This window comes from Neolamprologus brichardi, chromosome 9 (assembly GCF_056152115.1).
Source record: "Neolamprologus brichardi isolate AB-2024 chromosome 9, ASM5615211v1, whole genome shotgun sequence".
In the NCBI taxonomy this organism is placed as follows: domain Eukaryota; kingdom Metazoa; phylum Chordata; class Actinopteri; order Cichliformes; family Cichlidae; genus Neolamprologus; species Neolamprologus brichardi.
In genome coordinates this window covers 39323339-39345689 of record NC_142112.1, presented here as the reverse complement: position 1 = coordinate 39345689, position 22351 = coordinate 39323339, and the positions used below count along the sequence as shown (strand labels likewise).

The 22351-nt window shown below is 46.0% G+C and overlaps 1 protein-coding gene across 3 annotated transcripts in view; it reads left to right on the top strand.

Annotated features, from left to right (window-relative positions):
• The window catches only part of fars2 (phenylalanyl-tRNA synthetase 2, mitochondrial), a 132361-nt gene that overhangs the window by 71731 nt on the left and 38279 nt on the right, over positions 1-22351 (top strand). For all 3 annotated transcript variants that reach the window (XM_087846641.1, XM_035915536.2, XM_006808243.3), the window contains exon 8: positions 18271-18431. In XM_087846641.1, the coding sequence (XP_087702767.1) occupies positions 18271-18431 (161 nt within the window). The remainder of the gene's footprint in view (positions 1-18270; positions 18432-22351) is intronic.

The window sequence follows — 22351 nt, the reverse complement described above, 5'->3', positions numbered from 1 at the left end:
CACGCGACCTCGGCAGACCTCTTTGACTGATTTCACCCAGTGACACCAACCACCTGCTAACCGGTTGGGGTATACACACTTTTCCCCACTGACTGGCTTCCTATCCTTATGTTATTGTAGGGTTTTACCAAGGACCTTCAGGTGACTGTTGTGATGTGGCGCTGTATGAAAACGCCTAATGACCGGCCTCCATGCCTGTGTGACGCAGCTTGTATAACAAACATCCAGAAGCTGTCAGAGATGACACTTCTGATACTGGAAGCTTTCTGGTTTCCACTTGTAGCTCGAAAACAGACGTTCATCGTGCAATGGGCCTGAAAAGCTGCAGTTCCTCTAACGTCCAGCAGAGGCTCCAGCAGTGGGTCGGCCCCTGTAGACGACCATGTTTAAATGTCCGTAGGTGCTAGCTGTGTGCTAGCCTTCACCTCGGCTAACTGGACGTCTGGACTGCGTTCATGTTTGATAGCCAAGCGATGGCTTCCATACGTGGTCTCTTATTGTCTGTCTGTGGCTGTGGATGAAGTGAAGCAGCACCAGTGATGGGAATAACGGCGTTACAAGTAACGGCGTTACTAACGGCGCTACTTTTTTTAGTAACGAGAAATCTAACTAATTACTATTCCTATTGTTACAGCGCCGTTACCGTTACTAACAAGAAAATGCCGTGCGGTGGCGTTACTATTTTTCAACAAACAGATGGTTGAAACATGCTTTCAGCTTACCGCATCTTATATCAGCTGCAGGAAGTAGCTGTAAGTAATCTGGACGCTACAGCTTTAAGCAGCTGCGCGCTCCCACGGACGGTGATCACTTTCTCCCCAACGATCACTTTTTGGCACAACAGCTGGAGCTCAGGGGGCAAAACAATCGCATGAGTGCTGCTGTTTGACTGAGGAAGAATAAAGGAGTCGTGGTCAATCACATGACCACTTACAGACAAAGCAACAAGGTGACATATACCAGTTTATAAACTGTGTTGATAGGCCAGTAAAACCAGTCATGATGAACAATATATACGCGTGTTTTTCCTCAATAGTTTCATGTTTACTGTCTGAGGACAGCAGCGAGACCTCTCTGCTTATGAGCAAAACATAAACAAAAACATAAAACAGCCCAACAGTTCGTGTTGGTGGAAAAATGCACCATGTGGACCAAAAATGATATGGCAACATGACATTTGGTTGTTTAGGAAGAGAGAGATTTGTGACGTTCAGCGTGTTTGCAGTGTGTAGTTAATGTGTTGTCTTGTGTAGTTAGTGTGTAGTGTTGTGGATAGTTTTGTGTTGTGTGTCAGAACAACGAGGCGACTGCTGTCTCCAGGTAGAAACAGCAGTGACACACCTGCTGCTGTCAGACCTGCAGGTATCAGGCTGTGATGTTTCCTTTATAGTGGACAGAAATATTTGCAGTGGCACAAATAATTTGTGGCATCTTATTGAAGAACAGCTGATTGTTCTGTAAACAGTTTAAAATCGTTATTTAAAAAAGGGTAAAAGGTAAATGGCTGCAAATAACTTTGTTGTTTGCAAAACTTGCACAGGATTTTAAAATTGACAATTTATATTTGCATTTAAAGTTATGAAATATGATCATTAAACATGTTTGTGGTTGTTACAGTAAAAATATAACTTTTTCTACTCTGATTTTATGTTTATTTTTATTTATTTTATATTTTATGTTTTGTTTATGTCTGTCTGATTTTAGGTCAATTGTGTTAATACAGTTTGTCAAAATGAAAACATGACTGTAGATTCAGACACGTGAGGTTGTGCTGATGAGACCAAACAAGACAAATAAATAGTTTTTAAAGGTAAATGTGGAGGAAACATCAAAGTGGTTAAAATGGCCGATTATACCCTGGACATCAGAGGGTTAAACGTTTTTTTAAAGTAACGCAATAGTTACTTTTCAAGTAGTTAATTACTTTTAGAGTCTTGTAACTCAGTTACTAATTCAGTTACTTTTTTGAAGAAGTAACTAGTCAAAGTACTTTGCCCAACACTGTCCAGCACCCACTGGATTATCTAATCCCAGTTTTGCCACCATGACGGCAGCCGTTCCGTTCGTCATGAAAAGTTAATGTTTGCAGATTCAGTTAGAGAAAAGCTCAACATGTTCCACTTTTCTGTTTGTAGCTAACGTCCTTACACATGAATAATTCATTAAACAGTATTTTTCTCAGTCTAAATCTACAGTGCTTTACAGTTATTTTCTTTATGTGTGCAGAGCCTAAAGCCTAAAGTGTGTCCAACAGCACAAAGTCATAAATGTAAAAAACAGCAACATTTGTGGAGCAGATGATGATTTTGAGTTCAGTTATTTAATGAGCAAAGGTTCATTTGCCCTTTTTTCTGCCCGTCTGACTCCCATGTTACACTGCAGTCATATTTCCTTCCTCGAGAGCTGCCAGCCAGAGTTTCCATCTATAAATCATAGCGTTGGGAGACTGGTGGAGGCTGCCAATAGTCTATTTAGGACTGCTAATGGTGACGGATGAGAGTGTGGCTGAGTGAGACGTGGGGAGGTGAAAAGACGAGCCTCCGAGGCCTTCACATTAACTTGTTTTTCTAACTGGTCCAATACAGTAGCTGTCTGAAACTGGGGCTGATGGGAGAACCAATTTTCTATTTATTCTTGGCATCAGGCTTTTATTTTGAAATGCAAACAGGGAGTATTTGTAATTATCTGCAACAATCTGATAGCAGAAACGTTTCATTTACAGCCACATAAAGGGAGGAGCTCGGGGTGGACGATGGCCAATGAAACGATTCTTTTTTGAAACTGATATTCAGGATTAATCTGAACAACAAGGAGGAGGATGGAGTGAGAGAGCGAGCCGAGGTCGAATCAAAAGAGACGAAAGGATTGATGGTGGAAATGTGCCGAAGGGAAAGAAGAAGTAGCAGGGATCAGTTTAGGAAGAAGAGTGATGAAGAGGACGGGGGGATAAAAGAGCGACAAATAAGGTGGTTGAAAAATGTAAATGGAGAGCAAAGAGGGGAGGAAGTGATGGAGGTGAAGAGGGACAGAAACTATAATTGAAAGTGTGGAGTGATCGAATGCCAAAGAGCAGGAGGGAAGATATGAAGTGAATGAAAAACGAGGGCGTGTTGGAATTGGAGTTTGACAAATAGCAAATGAGATTGTGGGAAGCAAAGAACAAAATATATGCACGTAAACGCAGTGAATGCATATTAAATAACATCACAATCAGCACAAGTTTCAATGATAATCCATCAAGTTTTCATGTAATTACTCCGAGGTTCTTCTGCGAGGCTGCACGGCCACTCGCTCGACTTCTATTAGCGTCTCAGATATTCGTTGTTATTTTGGGGGGGTTGAATTTTTCACGACCTCGTGATTTGCTCGTTTTTGTTTTGTTTCGTCCGAGTTCAGATATTCTCTGGGTTTTTTTAAACATGTGTTTTTGCCCTGCTCTGGTCCAGTATTCTCCAGATTCACTGCTTTATTTTGGACTGTTATTAACGGTGTTACTTTGGTGCCCATCGTGGGATCCATTTGGCGCCGTCTCTCCTCGTTTTCCAAAGTGCATCTGCTGTCTGCTCTGTTTGGTGTTCATGCCGAGTTTTTCTGGACTCTGGGAATCCCACTGGGTTTCAGTATTTACTGATAATTAAACGCTGCTATAGTTCAATATTTTCTGCTTCTCACCAAGTGAAACACATTCACTCGTGTTTTAAGTTTATTGTTGTCTGTAGTGTTAGTTCAGTACCTGCTCTAATGGCTGGTTTCTTCTCCAATCATTTTCTAACTTTTCACTGTTATTTGATTTGTTTTCTTGTGTTTCAGGCAGTTTGGGTCTTTGTTTGGTTCCACTCTTTGGGATTTTTTCAGATGTTTCTACACCACAACAGTTCAACTGTCAGGTGTTTGCTACAAGTTTGAGCTAAATGGCTTCCTGTAGCCTGTGACTTTGCATTCTGGGATGTTGCAGGACTAACCGCGTCCTCACTGCACATGCGTAGCCTCAGCTTCTTCCTGTATTTGCGTTCTTTGCAGCGTGTGGACTGAACGGCCTCATGTGGTTTGCAGTTAGCTGGATTTACAAACTCATCAGCTGATTCAGAGCAGAGTGGACGAACCACACGAGAGAAAAAGGCCTTTGTGGTGGTTTAGTCCGGTGTCCTCAGGTGTCTCCGATGCTCATTGGTCGAGCGGTTTCTGATGATTTAGATGTTTGCGTCCTGGTTTTTCCTCAGCTGGTGGTTGTCAGCGTGATGACAGGATGTTACTTTATACGAACATGTTCTTGTTTACTGATGACAAATCCCCATAAACACATCAGTCTGCATGCAGATGCCACATTACTCACGCCAACGCGTCAGTGCTTGCGTCATGTGATCATAAAACAACGACGTCATCCACAGACGGTGATACAGCTACACACAAGTCCGCCCACCCCTCGCCGCTCTTTTGTATAGCCTTCCTGATTGGCTGAGGGAGCAGGCCCGGCATTGCAGAGCTGTGTGTGAGTAGAAGGAGGGAGGGGAGAGGGTTGTCTCATCTCTCTCTCTCTCACACACACACACACACACACACACACACTCACACACACACACACACACACACACACTCACACTCACACACACACACACACACACACACACACACACACACACACACACACACACACACTGATATTTGCTCTCGGGCCATCTATCCTCGATGGGTGTCGTGCAATCTGTTTTGGCTGACGTCTGCGCCACACTGCGGCTTAGTTCAGTGATGCTCCGCCCACACACACTCAGACTGGCTCTTGATCGTCATTCGGGCGTCTTTGCCGTCTCTCTCCTCGGCTGCTTGGCTGTTTCGTGGTTCAGATGTGTGATTCTTCTTATGTTGAAAGCTCTTCATTAGCCGCAGCGTCGGTTAATCCGCCGGCAGCTCTGGGTGATGTGCAGCATCTCTCAGGCTCTCGCCGTTGATCCCTGTGGTTGCTGACGGGCTCAAGAACCTCAGATCTGATGTGGCAAAAAGGCGAAGACTCCCCTCGCTGACACTCGATACCCGATGACTCCACGAGTCTGGAGCCTGAATCTGCATCTTATTGACCTCTTTGACACTTCAGGTTGTAAACAAGCCCACCAGCCTGAAACTTCAGGTGTACAGACAGCCTTATATCCCAAAATCTCCAGTTTATACCAACATAAAAGCTCACTTTATGGACCAGTCCACAGCGTAAAAGCTCCGATTCATAAATCAGTCCTATAACAGTGTAACCTTCCCTTCACAGAAACCCAAATTTCCCCTTAAGCACTGGTTATAAACCGGCTCAGTTACTTTATGATGTCCTACTTTATAGATCAACCTGAACCTGATCCAAACACCCAGTGGAATAACGTGGTTGGGTTAAGGTCAATGTATTCAAGATTGGTCGTAAAACACCAAAATACTGCCTCACACCCCTTTAACCCTGGATTAGAGCCGTATTTGCACCTCAGATTATCAGTGAGCCGATCAGTTGTGCGCCCTTAAGTGTATGCAGCGACTTAACCTGCAGCACCAATCATAAACCTCTAACCCCCCCAGTTCAGATCTGTCACCCGCCCACAGGACTCCAGCTCATAGACCCGTCCTGCACCTCGAACCTCCAGTGTATAAATCTGCACTAAAGCCCCTGACAGCTGGTTCTTCGCCAAATCCAACTCTGAACTGCGCTGATGCAGGCAGCACACCCTAAAGCTCTTTGATAAACCGCTTCAACATCTGCAAGCCTCCACTCATCTAAAATTTATGGATGAGATTCAACGCTTGACAAACAGCACAGCTCTTCACACCACGATGACTAATGAGGTATAAATACAGTGTAGGTTTCTGTGAAAGTTATTAATCAGATAGAGATATGCTTATTTCTCTTCAGGAAGATAAGTCCCCCATTCTGAATCCCGGACAGGCCCCCATTTGTCACAAATTGGTTCAAAGTAAGTGATAAAGACTGAGTAATCACAAAACATGAAAGGTAATTTATTAAAACTTAACTAGAAAACACATAAACACACAGGTGGTTGGTGTAAAGGGAAGAGACAGGATGTCCTGCAGATCACTTTGTTAATACTGAGGCCATTAAAGGCTGAGGCTGTCTGTCCCACAGCTGAAGCTTGGTCCAAACTGGGTCATGAACAGGACGGTGGTCCAAGCACAGCAGCAAATGTGCAACAGAACGGCTGAGAGAGCAAAAACTGCTGCAACAGTCCAGAGCTCAGAGAGCTGTGCATAAATGAATGCTGCAGACCTCGATGTGAAACAAGTCCTACAGTCGCCTGTGGACTGTTTGGGTCAGATGTTGCTTGCAGGGCGATTGAATAGATATTGGATATCTGCAGTTTCATCACCAGCTGGTTTTTGAGACTTTGTTGAGATTGAAATTTGTAAATAATGAACTCCTACTATATAATATTTAAATAACATGTAAAAGCGAATTATTCCCACCTGTTTGTTCTTTTATAAACTGCATTTAGTTCCCATAGTTTGGCAATTCTGTCCAGCTCGAAATGAAAACAATCCCAGATTTTGACATCACTCAGGCTGCTTTTCTTCTAAACCTCAGGGGTTTATATTTGAGTTTCTTTCTTTCACAAAGAGTGTGTGTTCAAAGAAACTCCTTGGTTCAAGAGGATGTTTTTATTGTAGATAAAAGCACTTATTTCTTTTAATGCAGCATTATAATGCTGAATTATATTCCAGAGGTTTCAGAAAGGTCGATATTTCTCCATGAGAGAAATGCTCTTCTTGTTACGAAGCGTTTTTCTCCTCACTGAAAATCGGATATTGGGAGAATCTGGTTTTACAGTCATTTCTGCAGCCATTAAGAAGTCTCTGATTTCATCTGCACAAACCTGCAGTCACCCCGTCCAATTACAAGGTGTGTTTTCTGTCACGGCAGCCTGTGTAATCATTACGCTTAATCAAGATCCTGCAGCTTAAAACCACAACCACCGCTGCACAGTCTCTAATAACGCAGTCATAAATATATTCATGGCAAATATAATTAGGAGGGAATGGAGACAGATGAGGAGAGAGGAGGAGGAACTGATAGCAGACAGGGGGAGGAAGAAGAGGAGCGAGGAGGGGAGAGAAACATACAGAAGAGATTAAGGACAAGATGGAAAAGTCTGTATGCAAATATGCAGATTCTTTACAGTCACTTATTAGTTATTAGGTCTTTATAATAAGGTCAGAGAACTTCATATCACACATCTGGACCAGACCGTCAGCACATAAAGAAACAAGGAATCTGAAAGTACAAAGACAACCTTGGACGCGACCTTAACTGAATCTGAAGGAGTCGCCGTGGGAACAGCTGCTGCCCGGCTGGGAGCAGTAAGGAGCCGGACCCCCAACCCCACCCGGAGCAGTGTGCACTGCAAAATCAGCTCTTTGGAGTAAAACTGTTGGAGGCCAACAATAAGGAAAAAGGAGGCGTCAGTTTACCACAAACCTAAAGAGTGCCGGAAAACATACGAGGGAGTCGGTGGAGCTGAACAGAGTCTCCCACCGAGGCATGGAGCTCTCCACCATCAAGGATCCAGCTACCAAACACCACCTCCACCCGAGACGTGAACATGGAAGGTTACCTGTGCAACAGAGGCTACTGTGATGGAGCTCAGGCCATCCATCTATTGATCCATCCCTCCATCAGCCATCCATCCCTCATCCATCCATCTATCTATTGATCCATCTATCAATCATCCATCCATCTATCTATTGATCCATCCATCCCTCATCCATCCATCTATCTATTGATCCATCTATCGATCCATTCATCCCTCCATCAACCACCCATCCCTCATCCATCTATTGGTTCATTCATCCATCCCTCATCCATCCATCTATCTATTGATCCATCTATCAATCATCCATCCATCTATCTATTGATCCATCCATCCCTCATCCATCCATCTATCTATTGATCCATCTATCGATCCATTCATCCCTCCATCAACCACCCATCCCTCATCCATCTATTGGTTCATTCATCCATCCCTCATCCATCCATCTATCTATTGATCCATCTATCAATCATCCATCCATCTATTGGTTCATTCATCCATCCCTCATCCATCCATCTATCTATTGATCCATCTATCAATCATCCATCCATCTATCTATTGATCCATCTATCAATCATCCATCCATCTATTGGTTCATTCATCCATCCCTCATCCATCCATCTATCTATTGATCCATCTATCAATCATCCATCCATCTATCTATTGATCCATCCATCCCTCATCCATCCATCTATCTATTGATCCATCCATCCCTCATCCATCCATCTATCTATTGATCCATCTATCAATCATCCATCCATCTATCTATTGATCCTTTCATCCATCCCTCATCCACTCATCTATCCATTCATCAACCACCCATCCCCCATTCACCCATCCATCATCTACCCGCAGACATACATGACACTTTTCCAGGCGCCCTCATCTCCAGCCACCAGCATCTGCATCAGGTTCTCTTCCTGGTTGGTCATACATGAAACACGTCACTCAGGATCCATCCAGTCAGGTTCCTGTCGGTGTCTTTACTCCTGCTGGGTGACCGAGCTCCTCAGCCTATGTCTATGAGAGAGTTGAGCCTTCAGAGGAAGCTTTCTGCGTCCTGTATCCTCGATCTTATCCTTTTGACCTGCACCTCGGGGGTTTGGTGTCACCTTGGTGTTCAGACCTCTCTTCACCACAGCAGATGATTAAACCAATCAATCTGGCAATCATCACTTTCACTCTTCCTCCGCTCATGAGTAAGACCTCCTGAGACCGATCAAACTGAGGCAGCAGCTCATGCCCAGTAAGAGTGGTCCCTGCAGCTTTATCCACCTTCAGACTTGGAAGGTTTCTCATTCCATCCTAAAGCCTTTGCACTCCAAACTACCTCAGCACAACTTGGAGCTCATCGCTCAATAAACCAAGCAAAACCACATCTATGAATGCATGACGAAGCTTGGCTTCTGAAATAAACGGCACTCTGTGGACAGACCCTTTAAAGGGCCGTTTTACTGCTTTGACAAGCTCCAGGAAAAGACTAGAACTGGCTGCAGGCAGAGAGGAAAGATAACATCTGGACTTAAACAGCTGCAGGGCGGCCAGATATCATCTTTGGGCTCTCTGGAGATGACGGGTGTTCATCGGTGAATTATCAGTGAATAATGGAGTCCGCCTGATGATGCGTCCTGCCTGTCTTAGTAAGAGCTCTGTCCTGTTTTCTTTGTGGAATAAAAGTCGTCAGTCAGGATTTTAATCAGTTTCTGCTCATTAAATCAAAACTGCAGGCAGATAGAGACGAGAGGACGAGATGAAAGATCTTCAATCTGACATGAAGTAGAAAGACGCGAGAGGAAGGATGCTGGAGAGTTTTAGGAAAACTAGTGAACGAATAAAAGAGGGAGGAAACATGCAGAGGAGACAGAGATGGGAGGTGAAGGAGGATGAGGAGGATGAGGAGGAGAAGTGTCGTGAGTCTGATTGATCGCACGCTATCATGAAGTGGAGATTTATTCCAGTGCGGTCCCTCATCCTCTTCGACCCCACGACCCCGCGCTCATCAGCATAGAAACCACGTTCCCCCGACTGCTGATTGGACCGGGACCGACGGGACCAGGATGTAAAGGAGGAAGTGTGTTTGCGTGTTGGCGTGCACGGGCGTGGCGTGTACTCGTTCACGCACCCACGGGGGTTCAGGGAGGTTACACATCATCATAATAAGCAGAAACATTTCCAATCAAAGCAGGTAATTCTTCTGCAGCTCGCTCTGCGTCCACCCACGTGTGTGTGTGTGTGTGTGTGTGTGTGTGTGCATGCATGTGTGTGTGTGTGCGTGTGTGTGTGTGTCTGTGTGTCTGTGTGTGTGTCTGTCTGTGTGTACCCCTGGGTGTTTTCCATTAACAGACAGCTATTTGAATGCTGCAACTCACAAATGTTTAGAAAAATAGCGGGATTACATCCCGGGCCTCTCCGCCCACTTCTCGCCGAGCGGCTGACCTCAGAAAATGAGTCTGAAAGCCGAATGACGGCCCGAGGCCTCGCCGCTGCTGCCGCCGCCACACAGCTAATTGTTTTTGCAGATTTATGCAAAACAGATAAGAATCAAATCTCTGCCTGTCGGTCGGTGCTGCGAGTTCTTTGAGTTTCTTCACGGACTCGGTGGGACTGATATGTTTTCGTGCAGGTGGAGCTGGTTGGTTGTTTTGCGTCTGTAAACTTTTTGGCAGCTCCGGCTGTTTGATGACGACCAGAGGAAGAACCCGGTCCTGGTCCTGGTTTGATGAGCTGGGATTTGCAATCTTTCACTCCAGTTTCACTTCACAGCCACCACAGCACCCTGGAAGTGGCGCCTGCTCGTGGCGTGCATGCTCGAGTGCTTTATTTGAGTATTTCCCATTTATGAAACTCCGGAGGAACTCCGTGTCCTCGGGAACACTGTGTGAAATCATAAAACAAAATCCACAAATGGACTCCAAACTGGAGCTTCAACAGTAAATCTCATCGTTCAGCATTTCAACCTTTTTCCTCCGACCGAAGTCCCGAGGGCAACAAGCTTTTACCTTTTAGCTTTTATTAACAACGTCTGATTGGCTGATTACCTTCTCGCTCCATGTGACACAGCGGCCGGTCTAATCCAGTTAAAAGCCGTGAGCCGGTATTGATTTCACTGCTTAAATCCTCTTCAGCCACGCGGAGGAGGAGGCGGCTCGGAGGGATTTGAAGCCTTCACATGTGAAACACGGACCTAACAAGATGGGATTAAAGTGGAGACGAGTGTTCCTGAAGGCGGACCCGCCGATCTGAAGCTCGATTCATCGGCAAACCTTCAGCGTGAATCGATGACGAGCTTTTATCTTTCCTCTAATGTTGAGTTTGGTCGAATGGAGCAAAGACAGAATTCAGACTGGAGATTTATTCACTTATACAGTGACGGCTACCTCGAGCACTTCACATAGTAAAGATGCTGCAGTCATAATGCTGTTCCCTGGTTAACATGCAGTAATAAATGTATGAGCTGAGCTGGTGAACCTGGTTGGTGTCTGTGGGGTTTTCCATTTAAACCACCAGTGAAGCCATCGTGTCCAGTTCCTTAACACAGCAGTTCCCAACAGACCGGCCTTTAAGGTGTGGCAGATAAATCCAACAAAATAAAATGACAGAGAAAAAACTGATATTTTGTAAATATAATAATAAACGTGAATTCACTGTGTAACTTTATTAGCAGCGTCCTCCTGAAATGCACCAACGACATTGAGAGTAACATCCTCCTCTCTGCCCCTTAACCCTTTAAGACCTACCATAGAACCAAGCCCACCAGAGCTTATATTATATGTTTACATGCTGTGGAGCCATTTTTGGGAGCATTTCAAGTTGCTATACATCAATACAACCATTATAGCCCAGATTTTAATAATATGTCTGCATTAAGTGCATAGTAATTACATAAATTGCAAAAAAGTGCAATAAACTACAAAAAAATTGAAAATCGTTTTTATTTTTTAGCATATATTTCTAGTTAGAGAAATTTAAGAGGCTTATCCCTCAAAACTGTAAATACAAAAAAGTTGCACAAAATAGTTTCCCACCACAGGAAATTTATTTTGAGTGTCTTCATAGTTTTATTTTTGAAATACACCAATTTTTATACACTGCAGGAAAAACAAAAATAAATATTATAATGCAAATTTGCAAAAAAGCAGCATATGCATCAAAATAAACTATTTCCAGCAGTGCAATATGAGTCCTAAGCATCCCAGAAACCACACAGAAAGTCATAAAGTCAAACATAACTTTTAAAAACACCAGTATAGGCTCATGAGGCCCTGATGGTAAAAAACTACATTTCCGCAAAATGACGTCACTTCCTGTTTCGGGCAGGTCATGGCAGACATGCGATAGTTCGCGCTGATGGACATAGGAAGTGTTACAAACAGCTGATCGGATCGGCAAAGCGTGTTTCTGGAATATTATGTTTTTGTTGCTGCAAGTGCTTTTTATGCAGTTTTTGCAAAGCTATATGTGGAAGGAAACTGTGACCGAGGACAAGCTGATGGCATAAGATGTAAGTACAACTCCTCCGGTTTCATATGCAAAAAAAATTATTGTGCTAGCTCACGTGGTTGCAGAGCTACCGGGATTTAAAAATAGTTACGCAAAACAGAGCGTGCCTGCTCCGACCGGCTTTAAAGGGTTAATGCTCTCAGCTCGCTATGGTAACGTTAAGCATTCCTTTCAAAATAAGACGCACAACTACAACACGAGAGAAAACACCCAGGTAAACCGAGTTAACGATAAAACCCCTGAAAACCATAAATTTTACACCTGAGCCTCAACTCTCACGTACCAAACGACTCAGGGGTGGAGACCACTGCCTTAACTAACTCCATGCTAAATACCTGCGGACATCCAAAGGCCCGCCCATCAGCCTGCGTGCCACCCTGTGGTCACTGGTTCAACAGATTCAGGCTGATTGTTTTCATTTCTTCATCTTTGAAACCAGATGTGACGTGTGATGAAGTGCCCTCTGTGACATCATCAGCGACTATAAGTCATGTTTTATCCTCTGGAGATGAGGCTTTTATTCTGAAGCAGCCATTATCTGTGTTTCCTGTTTCCTGCTGTTTTTACCCAGATCCATGAATTGGTTTAGACTTTGGATGCTTTATTTGATGTCGTTTCTGTGTCTTCAGTGTAAACTCTGTAGCTTAAGAGATGAGCACAGAGCCGGAGTTAAATCCCGGATGTTTTCCTCCCTCTGGATGAAAATTTTCCGCTCTTTGTTTCTTAAACTGTGGATTTCCATCCTGACGGGGTCGTAGACTTTTTTATTTCTGGAAGGTCTGTGCTTCAGAAAGGAAATAGGTTTGTCTCAATTAGTCTCCATCCCAGGGAGAGGAACGCCTTCCCTCTCATCTGGGTCCCAGGCCGGAACGCCTGAAATCCTCGGGTTTACCCATAATCCTTTATTCCACCGAGCGCTTTTGCCCTTCGCTTTGACCTGCCTCGAAGCAGCTGAAGAGTTTTGTTCTGAAACGAAAAATCAGCCATTTGAAAAGCATCTCGAGCGCCGTGACTGACAGGAAGTGGTGAGGGCGTGCTCTTAAACTGACAGCGTCGGGCTCAGAGATCATTTCAGGTCATATCAGAGTGTTTATGTAGAAAACATCAGTGTGAACATTTGAACTGTTTAATCACTCTGAGGTTGTGCTCTAGCTCAGGTTTTCAATAATAATAAATGTCAGACGTTCGATTTATGAAAGACAAAAACACCTGATGACGGCGCTCCGGCTGACACACCTGAACAGGCTCGTGTTTACAGTTCGCTGCAGTTCCTCTGACGTCCAGCAGGGGCTCCATCCCCCACACTGCCATGTTAAAGCCTTACAGCAGAAATAAAGATGTTTACACCCTGACAAAAAAACAGTTTGGGCCTCTGTGTGTGTTTTACCACTTGATGTTTGGGGGCGTGGCCTCTTGGACTCACCTGTGGTAACTGGATTTCCGGAGCTTGACCCGTGCACCGTGTTCACGTCTGAGCTCCGGCTCTGAGGGTGAAATTCCAGGATTTTATTGGGATGTCTTCCACCCAAACAAACACCTGTGAGCGACTCGGGGCCGGTCCACCTCTGACTCTCATCAAATGTGGGAATGTTGTTAGGAGGAACGCTGCTCGCCTCTCCAGCAGAGTTTCACAGACTTGCAGAATCGATAGCAGCACTGTTCTGGCCGGCAGCCTGCTCTCCAGTCTGAGTGCAGTCCTGCTGGACTCGGTCTCTACCCCCGCTTATTACTGTGCAATCCATGGAAATTTGTTTTCAGTTGCAATTATGGCTTACAGCAATTATGGAAGCAACATAATCAAGACCGAGCAATTATTTCTCTGCATTCCTTTTTTGCAGTGCAGCTCATTGGTTATGAGTTATCGCCTGATTAATCCTGATGAAACGATGATGACTGTATCTGTTACTGTTTTATACCACCGCGCTGATTCCCATCCATCCTCTGCTCCGTGAAGATAAACCTGAAGGAGTCTGAGGAGTCGGGCTCAGCTGCCCAAACTCTTGTTGGGCCTTTTGTCTACACGTGGCTTCGTTTACACACAGGAGGAGGTGGTCATACCTGCTGAAGGGCTGCAAACCCACAAACAGCAGCTTTAGTCCATCTGCTGCCTTCAGGGAATCACAGAGAGACCAGAGCAGAGCTTTGCCCTCCGATCAATGAAGACTCAAAATAACTGAGGATAGAGTGTGTGTGTGTGTGTGTGTGTGTGTGTGTGTGTGTCTGTGTGTCTGTGTGTGTGTCTGTGTGTCTGTGTGCAAGAGAGAGAGCGCAGGTGTGTGAGAGAGAGAGAGAGGGAGCGCAGGTGTGTGTGTGTGTTTGTGAGAGAGAGAGAGCGCAGGTGTATGAGAGAGAGAGAGCGCAGGTGTGTGTGTGTGAGAGAGAGGGAGCGCAGGTGTGTGTGTGTGCGTGAGAGAGAGCGCAGGTGTGTGTGTGTGAGAGAGAGAGAGAGAGCACAGGTGTGTGAGAGAGAGAGAGCGCAGGTGTGTGAGAGAGAGAGAGCGCAGGTGTATGAGAGAGAGAGAGCGCAGGTGTATGAGAGAGAGAGAGCGCAGGTGTGTGAGAGAGAGAGAGGGAGCGCAGGTGTGTGTTTGTGAGAGAGAGAGAGCGCAGGTGTGTGAGAGAGAGAGAGCGCAGGTGTATGAGAGAGAGAGAGCGCAGGTGTATGAGAGAGAGAGAGCGCAGGTGTGTGAGAGAGAGAGAGGGAGCGCAGGTGCGTGTTTGTGAGAGAGAGAGAGCGCAGGTGTGTGAGAGAGAGAGAGCGCAGGTGTGTGAGAGAGAGAGAGCGCAGGTGTGTGTTTGTGAGAGAGAGAGAGCGCAGGTGTGTGTTTGTGAGAGAGAGAGAGCGCAGGTGTGTGTGCGTGAGAGAGAGAGAGCGCAGGTGTGCGTGCGTGAGAGAGAGAGAGCGCAGGTGTGTGTGTGTGTTTGTGAGAGAGAGAGAGCGCAGGTGTATGAGAGAGAGAGAGCGCAGGTGTGTGTGTGTGAGAGAGAGGGAGCGCAGGTGTGTGTGTGTGCGTGAGAGAGAGCGCAGGTGTGTGTGTGTGAGAGAGAGGGAGCGCAGGTGTGTGTGTGTGCGTGAGAGAGAGAGAGCACAGGTGTGTGAGAGAGAGAGAGCGCAGGTGTGTGAGAGAGAGAGAGCGCAGGTGTATGAGAGAGAGAGAGCGCAGGTGTATGAGAGAGAGAGAGCGCAGGTGTGTGAGAGAGAGAGAGGGAGCGCAGGTGTGTGTTTGTGAGAGAGAGAGAGCGCAGGTGCGTGTGTGTGAGAGAGAGAGAGCGCAGGTGCGTGTTTGTGAGAGAGAGAGAGCGCAGGTGTGTGAGAGAGAGAGAGCGCAGGTGTGTGAGAGAGAGAGAGCGCAGGTGTGTGAGAGAGAGAGAGCGCAGGTGTGTGTTTGTGAGAGAGAGAGAGCGCAGGTGTGTGTTTGTGAGAGAGAGAGAGCGCAGGTGTGTGTGCGTGAGAGAGAGAGAGCGCAGGTGTGTGTGCGTGAGAGAGAGAGAGCGCAGGTGTGCGTGCGTGAGAGAGAGAGAGCGCAGGTGTGCGTGCGTGAGAGAGAGAGAGCGCAGGTGTATGAGAGAGAGAGAGCGCAGGTGTGTGAGAGAGAGAGAGCGCAGGTGTGTGAGAGAGAGAGAGCGCAGGTGTGTGTGTGTGTGAGAGAGAGAGAGCGCAGGTGTGTGTGTGTGTGAGAGAGAGAGAGCGCAGGTGTGTGTTTGTGAGAGAGAGAGAGCGCAGGTGTGTGTTTGTGAGAGAGAGAGAGCGCAGGTGTGTGTGTGTGAGAGAGAGAGAGCGCAGGTGTGTGTGTGTGAGAGAGAGAGAGCGCAGGTGTGTGTGTGTGAGAGAGAGAGAGCGCAGGTGTGTGTGTGTGAGAGAGAGAGAGCGCAGGTGTGTGTGTGTGAGAGAGAGAGAGCGCAGGTGTGTGTTTGTGAGAGAGAGAGAGCGCAGGTGTGTGTTTGTGAGAGAGAGAGAGCGCAGGTGTGTGTTTGTGAGAGAGAGAGAGCGCAGGTGTGTGTGTGTGAGAGAGAGAGAGCGCAGGTGTGTGTGTGTGAGAGAGAGAGAGCGCAGGTGTGTGTGTGTGAGAGAGAGAGAGCGCAGGTGTGTGTGTGTGAGAGAGAGAGCGCAGGTGTGTGTGTGAGAGAGAGAGCGCAGGTGTGTGTGTGCGTGAGAGAGAGCGCAGGTGTGTGTGTGCGTGAGAGAGAGCGCAGGTGTGTGTGTGTGAGAGAGAGAGCGCAGGTGTGTGTGTGCGTGAGAGAGAGCGCAGGTGTGTGTGTGAGAGAGAGAGAGCGCAGGTGTGTGTGTGCGTGAGAGAGAGCGCAGGTGTGTGTGTGAGAGAGAGAGAGCGCAGGTGTGTGTTTGTGAGAGAGAGAGAGCGCAGGTGTGTGTGTGTGTGCGTGAGAGAGAGAGAGCGCAGGTGTGTGTGTGAGAGAGAGAGAGCGCAGGTGTGTGTGTGAGAGAGAGAGAGCGCAGGTGTGTGTTTGTGAGAGAGAGAGAGCGCAGGTGTGTGTTTGTGAGAGAGAGAGAGCGCAGGTGTGTGTGCGTGAGAGAGAGAGAGCGCAGGTGTGTGTGTGTGTGCGTGAGAGAGAGAGAGAGCGCAGGTGTGTGTGTGTGTGAGAGCGCAGGTGTGTGTGTGTGTGTGTGAGAGCGCAGGTGTGTGTGTGTGTGTGTGTGAGAGAGCGCAGGTGTGTGTGTGTGTGTGTGTGAGAGAGAGAGAGAGAGCGCAGGTGTGTGTGTGTGTGTGTGAGAGAGCGCAGGTGTGTGTGTGTGTGTGAGAGAGCGCAGGTGTGTGTTGTAGGCGGTCACATAAGGTTGTAACGATTTATTGACAGCATTAAGTTGAAGTCTTGAATAATAGAGAGGAGTCCACTGAAGTATCACACACACACACACACACACACACAGACACACACACACACACACACACACACACACACACACACACACACAGACACACACACACACACACACACACACACACACACACACACACACACACACACACACACACACACGTATGTCTTCCTGTTATGGTGAAACAAACCAAAAATCCTCACAATTCCTGAACCAAAGTATCAGGAAACCTCACAGGCATCACGTGTCCCAACAAACGCCTCTGAGAACAAAAACAGGACCGTCTCACAGACCTGAGCAACCACAGGTCACTACAGGGGTAAATTCCCCAACAGGTCAGCAAGTAGTTGCAAAGGTGGTGCTGCACCAAAAGCTTCCTTGCAGTGTCTTTGGTCCATGTTGGATTGCTCCGCTCGCCCATGGTTTGTATGGAAGTTGCCAACTACTCATGGAGCAGCAGTGAAACTGTGAAAAGTTCCACACAAACTAAAGAACTGAACTAACTGAACTTTCAGCATAAATATATGGTGTATGGAACAATGAGACATCCTGGTTTTATAATATACTTTTACATTTCTGTTGGATAAAATTTACTCTTGTGATTCGAGCTGTCAAATCTTTGAGGTTTCTAAGCCTCACAGATCGTTTTAACTGGTCAAAATGTCCCCGTTTCCAAAAATACCCTCGGTGCTGAGATCTGTTCTTTCTGTAAATTGAGCGAGACGTGCTCAGACGCTCTGCTGCCTCCTTTGTCCTCTCAGACTCTGATGACAGACCGGCTGCGTCGTGTTTAGGATGTGTGGTTGTTCATCGGCATGTTTTACCTAAAGGTGATGTAGATGAGGTCAGCATGGCCTCTTTGGACGAGGTCAGATGTGTTTGACTAGAATAGAAATGAGTAATTTTAAGTTTGTGTTTCGTTGCGAGTTTAGAGTTTCAGAGACTGAAGCTTTTGGGTGATTGGATGCATATTTAGACTATAAGTGATCAGTGAGGGTCCTTTGCTTATCTGATGGTGAGCCTTACGTCTTCGTCACTTCTTAAACGTATATTTTTGCCATATTAACTTCAAAGCCGTAAGACTGCTTTGATAAAAACAGTAGATTTTACCCCAGACAACCCGGGAGCTGCTGGGCTGTTTGGGGTTTTGGTGAAACCACCAAGTGCTTCTTTTTTGGTCTTAAACTGTTTTATTCATCAGCACTCAAACATTCAGAGATCAGATGAAAGCGAGGTGCTAGACGGAGAAGTGTGATGCTTTTATTTTGTATTTTCCACAGAGCACTTCCTCTGCCTGACTGACTAAAGTGATTCGTTAGCGTGTCTGTTGACGGCTGTTTCCTGTGTTCTGTGTTTGTGCAGCGGGGGCGGGGGACAAGCTGGGCTGGGCGTTCGGTCTGGGCCTGGAGAGGCTGGCGATGGTCCTCTACAGCATCCCGGATATCCGGCTGTTCTGGAGTCAGGACGAGCGCTTCCTCAAACAGTTCAGAGTTCAGGACATCCACCAACCCGTCTGCTTTCAGGTAGACACAAACATCACACCTGAGTGGTATTTTCACAAATAAACACGATCATGGCTCAAGAGTTGGGCGTTCGTCTTGTAATCAGAAGGTTGCTCCAAGAGTCTCGGTCGTTGTGTCCTTGAGCAAGACACTTCACCCGTTGCCTACTGGTGGTGGTCAGAGGGCCCGGTGGCACCAGTGTCCGGCAGCCTCGCCTCTGTCAGTGCGCCCCAGGGTGGCTGTGGCTACAATGTAGCTGCCATCACCAGTGTGTGGATGTGATTGTGTGAAGCGTTTTGGGGTCCTTAGGGACTAGAAAAGCGCTTTACAAATACAGGACATTTACCATCCTGAAGACGGATGAACGTACCGACTGCAGAATGAAAGAGCTAAAGTCTGTTTTCCATCCTTGTCTTCTTTTCTTTCCTGTTCTGTTTACGTCCCTTCCTCTTCTTTGTCCTTTCCTTTCACTTCTTGTTTCCTTTCATTCGTTAATGAAAGTTCCTCCCCTTGCCCTTAATTTGATGTTGTTTCCTTTTGTTTGCTTTCGTCACCTCATCTTTTCTTCCCTCCGCTCTTCACTGCTCTCCTCATTTCCCTTCGTCCATTCGTTTCCATTTTCCTTTGTCCTGCTTCCTGTTTACCCTCCGTGCAGTCTTATTGTGTCTCTGCTGTGTTCAGTCATGTCTCTCTTCAGCTACATCCCCGTGTCTGTGTTTGTGTGTTCATCACTAACCTGTAATAACTGCTGGCTCGGTTAGTTTACCTTCAGATGCAATAACGAGCCCGAGTCTCTCGTAAGAAAAACAATCTCCTACCGTCGTGAATTAATTCACAAATGCAGAAATTAATTTGCCGTTAACCACGTTCTCCTTGTTATACAGCCAGCGTTTAAAAAAGCTGCAAACAGATTGTTTCTTATTTGTGGGCCGTGGTGATCGAGAGTCGCACATACGTCCTACCAGCCAATGACAAAGCAGCAGCCCACCTACCTGTAACCACACTTTAAACCCTCACTCCGTGTGTGTGTGTGTGTGTGTGTTCTTGCCTCTTAACCTCATGCATAAAACATTTTGACAGTGGGGGCTCACATCAGCCGGCACCAGTCACTTCCACTGACCCCACCATCATCAACACACACACACACACACTGTGGGGTGTGTGCAGGTTCACACAGCGGTTACTCCGTCCCCACTAAAGGTGCTTTTTGTCGACTCTCGTCTTCGCTAATAAAGAACATTTCAAGTGACTGTTGGAGGGCAAAGAGGAGAAAAGAGAGGAGGAAGATGAAGAGGAGGGATGGTGGGGGTGGACGAGGCAGAAAACAGATGGAGGGAGGAAGCAGGGAACGAGGAATAAATGAGGCGAGAGGACAGAGGAAAGAAGAGGATAAGAATAGATGCAGAATCTGACTAAATGCAGTTATTTGAATAAAAGATCTTTAGATGTAAAAAACATAAAAGGATTGAGCGAAACGTAAGGTGAGAGAAAGTAGGCGGTGACATTAGTGAGGACAAATGAGAGACAAAACACAGCTTTAATGGAAAAAATATACTGAAGCGAGTTTGAGGAAGTGATTAAAAAAAGAAATGCTTGAAATAAATAAGAGAAATAAAGTGGGGGGGAAAGGAAAAAGAGGGAAAACAGATTAAAGTGTGTCAGGAAAACAGGCAACAGAGGAAAATGTAAATGACTGAAGAGGCACCAAAGTTTGAGAGGGGAAAGTGGAGGAACGAAGGAACAAAGTGCTGAAAGATACTTTAGTAAGAAGAGAGAGGAGACGCTGGAAGGTGGTTTGTGAAAACAACGACATGAACCACTGTCACGCTATCATCGCAGCCAACCAATGCTAAACCTTCATTAACCGCTGTCCAATCAAACCACTTGCCTAGCTAGCAAAGAAGTCACCCAACTTCCTTAACATCCATCCAACAAACCAAAAACTGAACCGAGCAGAGAACACCTCCCTCCATTGTACAGCTAATATCTGCCTGTATTTACCCCACCTAACTACCAGCTGACCTACACAATCTTTCTTCCTTGTCAGCCAACCAATCCCATCCCTTCACCAGCAATGAAAAAGAGCAGCTGATGACCAACTAACTTCATTATCCAGTCTACCAACTTACCTTAATACCCAACAAACCAATCAAACATTTGATGCTGCCTTCCAAAGTACAACCTATCGTCACCTACCTGGCAGCCCAATCACGTCCTTACCTTCCTACCACCTGACCCTGATGACCTTTATTTCTAGTGGGCGGACCAATCTTCTACTTTTAGCGCCAATGAAACATGCAACGAAAGACCCACTGACCTCTTTATCCGACAGCCACCAAACTAGCAAACAAACCAAACAACCAGTTGATCTGTGAACTACCGCCTACCAAGAACAAGTGATGGCTGAAATCACGTGCACGGTACTTTCAGAACTATTTTTTTTGCTTTTGTGACAGAATCAACAAAGTTTTACTCTTAAGCTGAAGTTCGTCAGCTCACATGGACAAATATTCACTCAGTTTGTCGTCCTCTGAGTCTCCTTTAGGTTATAATCTTACTTCATTTTCTTTTGATCTGAACAAACTGAAGGAAACGAGAGAAAATAAATTGTAAATAGCAAATGCGTTTGAAACGGCCCACATTCAATAAAGGTTTAACTGTATCTAAGAAATTACAATAAACACATAATCATTGTTGTTAAGTTGAAGACGTGAGGAGTGAGGGAGCGACCCTGCTGTCCTCCTGCTGGCCTCCTCACAGCCCTGTAAGTTTTATTGATGAACTCTGTTTCTCCAGAGGGGCCCGGGGAGCATGGCTCATCTCCTGCCCAGGGTCAGTTCACCTCTCCTGGGCTGAGGCTCCCCACCTCTCCCCCCTAAAGCCTTTACTGGCCCCCACATCCACAGGTAATGAACTGTGACCGCCCAGGGCCTAACAGGAAATAGACTCCTTGGGTGTCGGTGTGTATGTTTGTATACGCACACACACAAACGGCTTCAGGGAGCTGTGCAGTGCCACTAAACTATTATAGTGTAAACAGACGGCTCACCTCCCTCCACACGTCTGCACAGTATGGTCAGAAATATGTGGATACTTGTCTCCTCACCTACCACCTGCTGTCCCGAAGTCTTTCCCTGACGCTCGACTGAGTATAAAAATATCAAACGAGACCCGTTCTTCTCTCTGTTCTTCTACCAGTTTTACTTCTGTCCTGTACTGAAATATGTATGAATTGTTTATTTAACCTTTGTGTGCAGCGCTTTGTGAAAAGCACTTAATAAATAAATGTTACAACTTTACAAATAGGTGAATAAATAAAGTTGGGTTTCCAGTTCATTTATAATTAACTAACACTTACCAAAATCAGCCAATCAGTTACTTATCTGCTTGCCCAACCAGCAACCCAACCAACCAACCACCTACTTTAAGACGTCACTTTTTCTCAAACCTGTATACCCAGCAAACCAACCAACTTTTACCTGCCAACCAACTGCCCAACCAGCCAACCTTTCATCTACCTACCTTCCTAGTTACCTAACCAAGCAATTGCCTGCCTGTGTAACCAACCATTTACCTACCTGCCTGTCTGGTTAGCGGTCTACACAGCTAACCAGTTGTTGTCTATGTTCCTTCACAACCAGCCATCTACTTTGCAAACCAGCCAACCAACGACTTGTCTTAAACTGCAACAAACAAACTAACCACTAATTGACTTTTTTGTCTAACTAATCACCTACATGTGCAGGCAACTAACCAACCACTACCTAAACCAACAACTTACAGCTAACTGGTGATACCTTTCATCCTGTCCAACCAATGTCAAGCCTTCACTGACAAAAACCCAAACAGCAGCTAACTGACCCATCACTGAACCACCTGCCTTCCTCCTGCAGTTAACTAAAGTAAACTAGTCTTTGATAACACATGAAACAAACTGACCA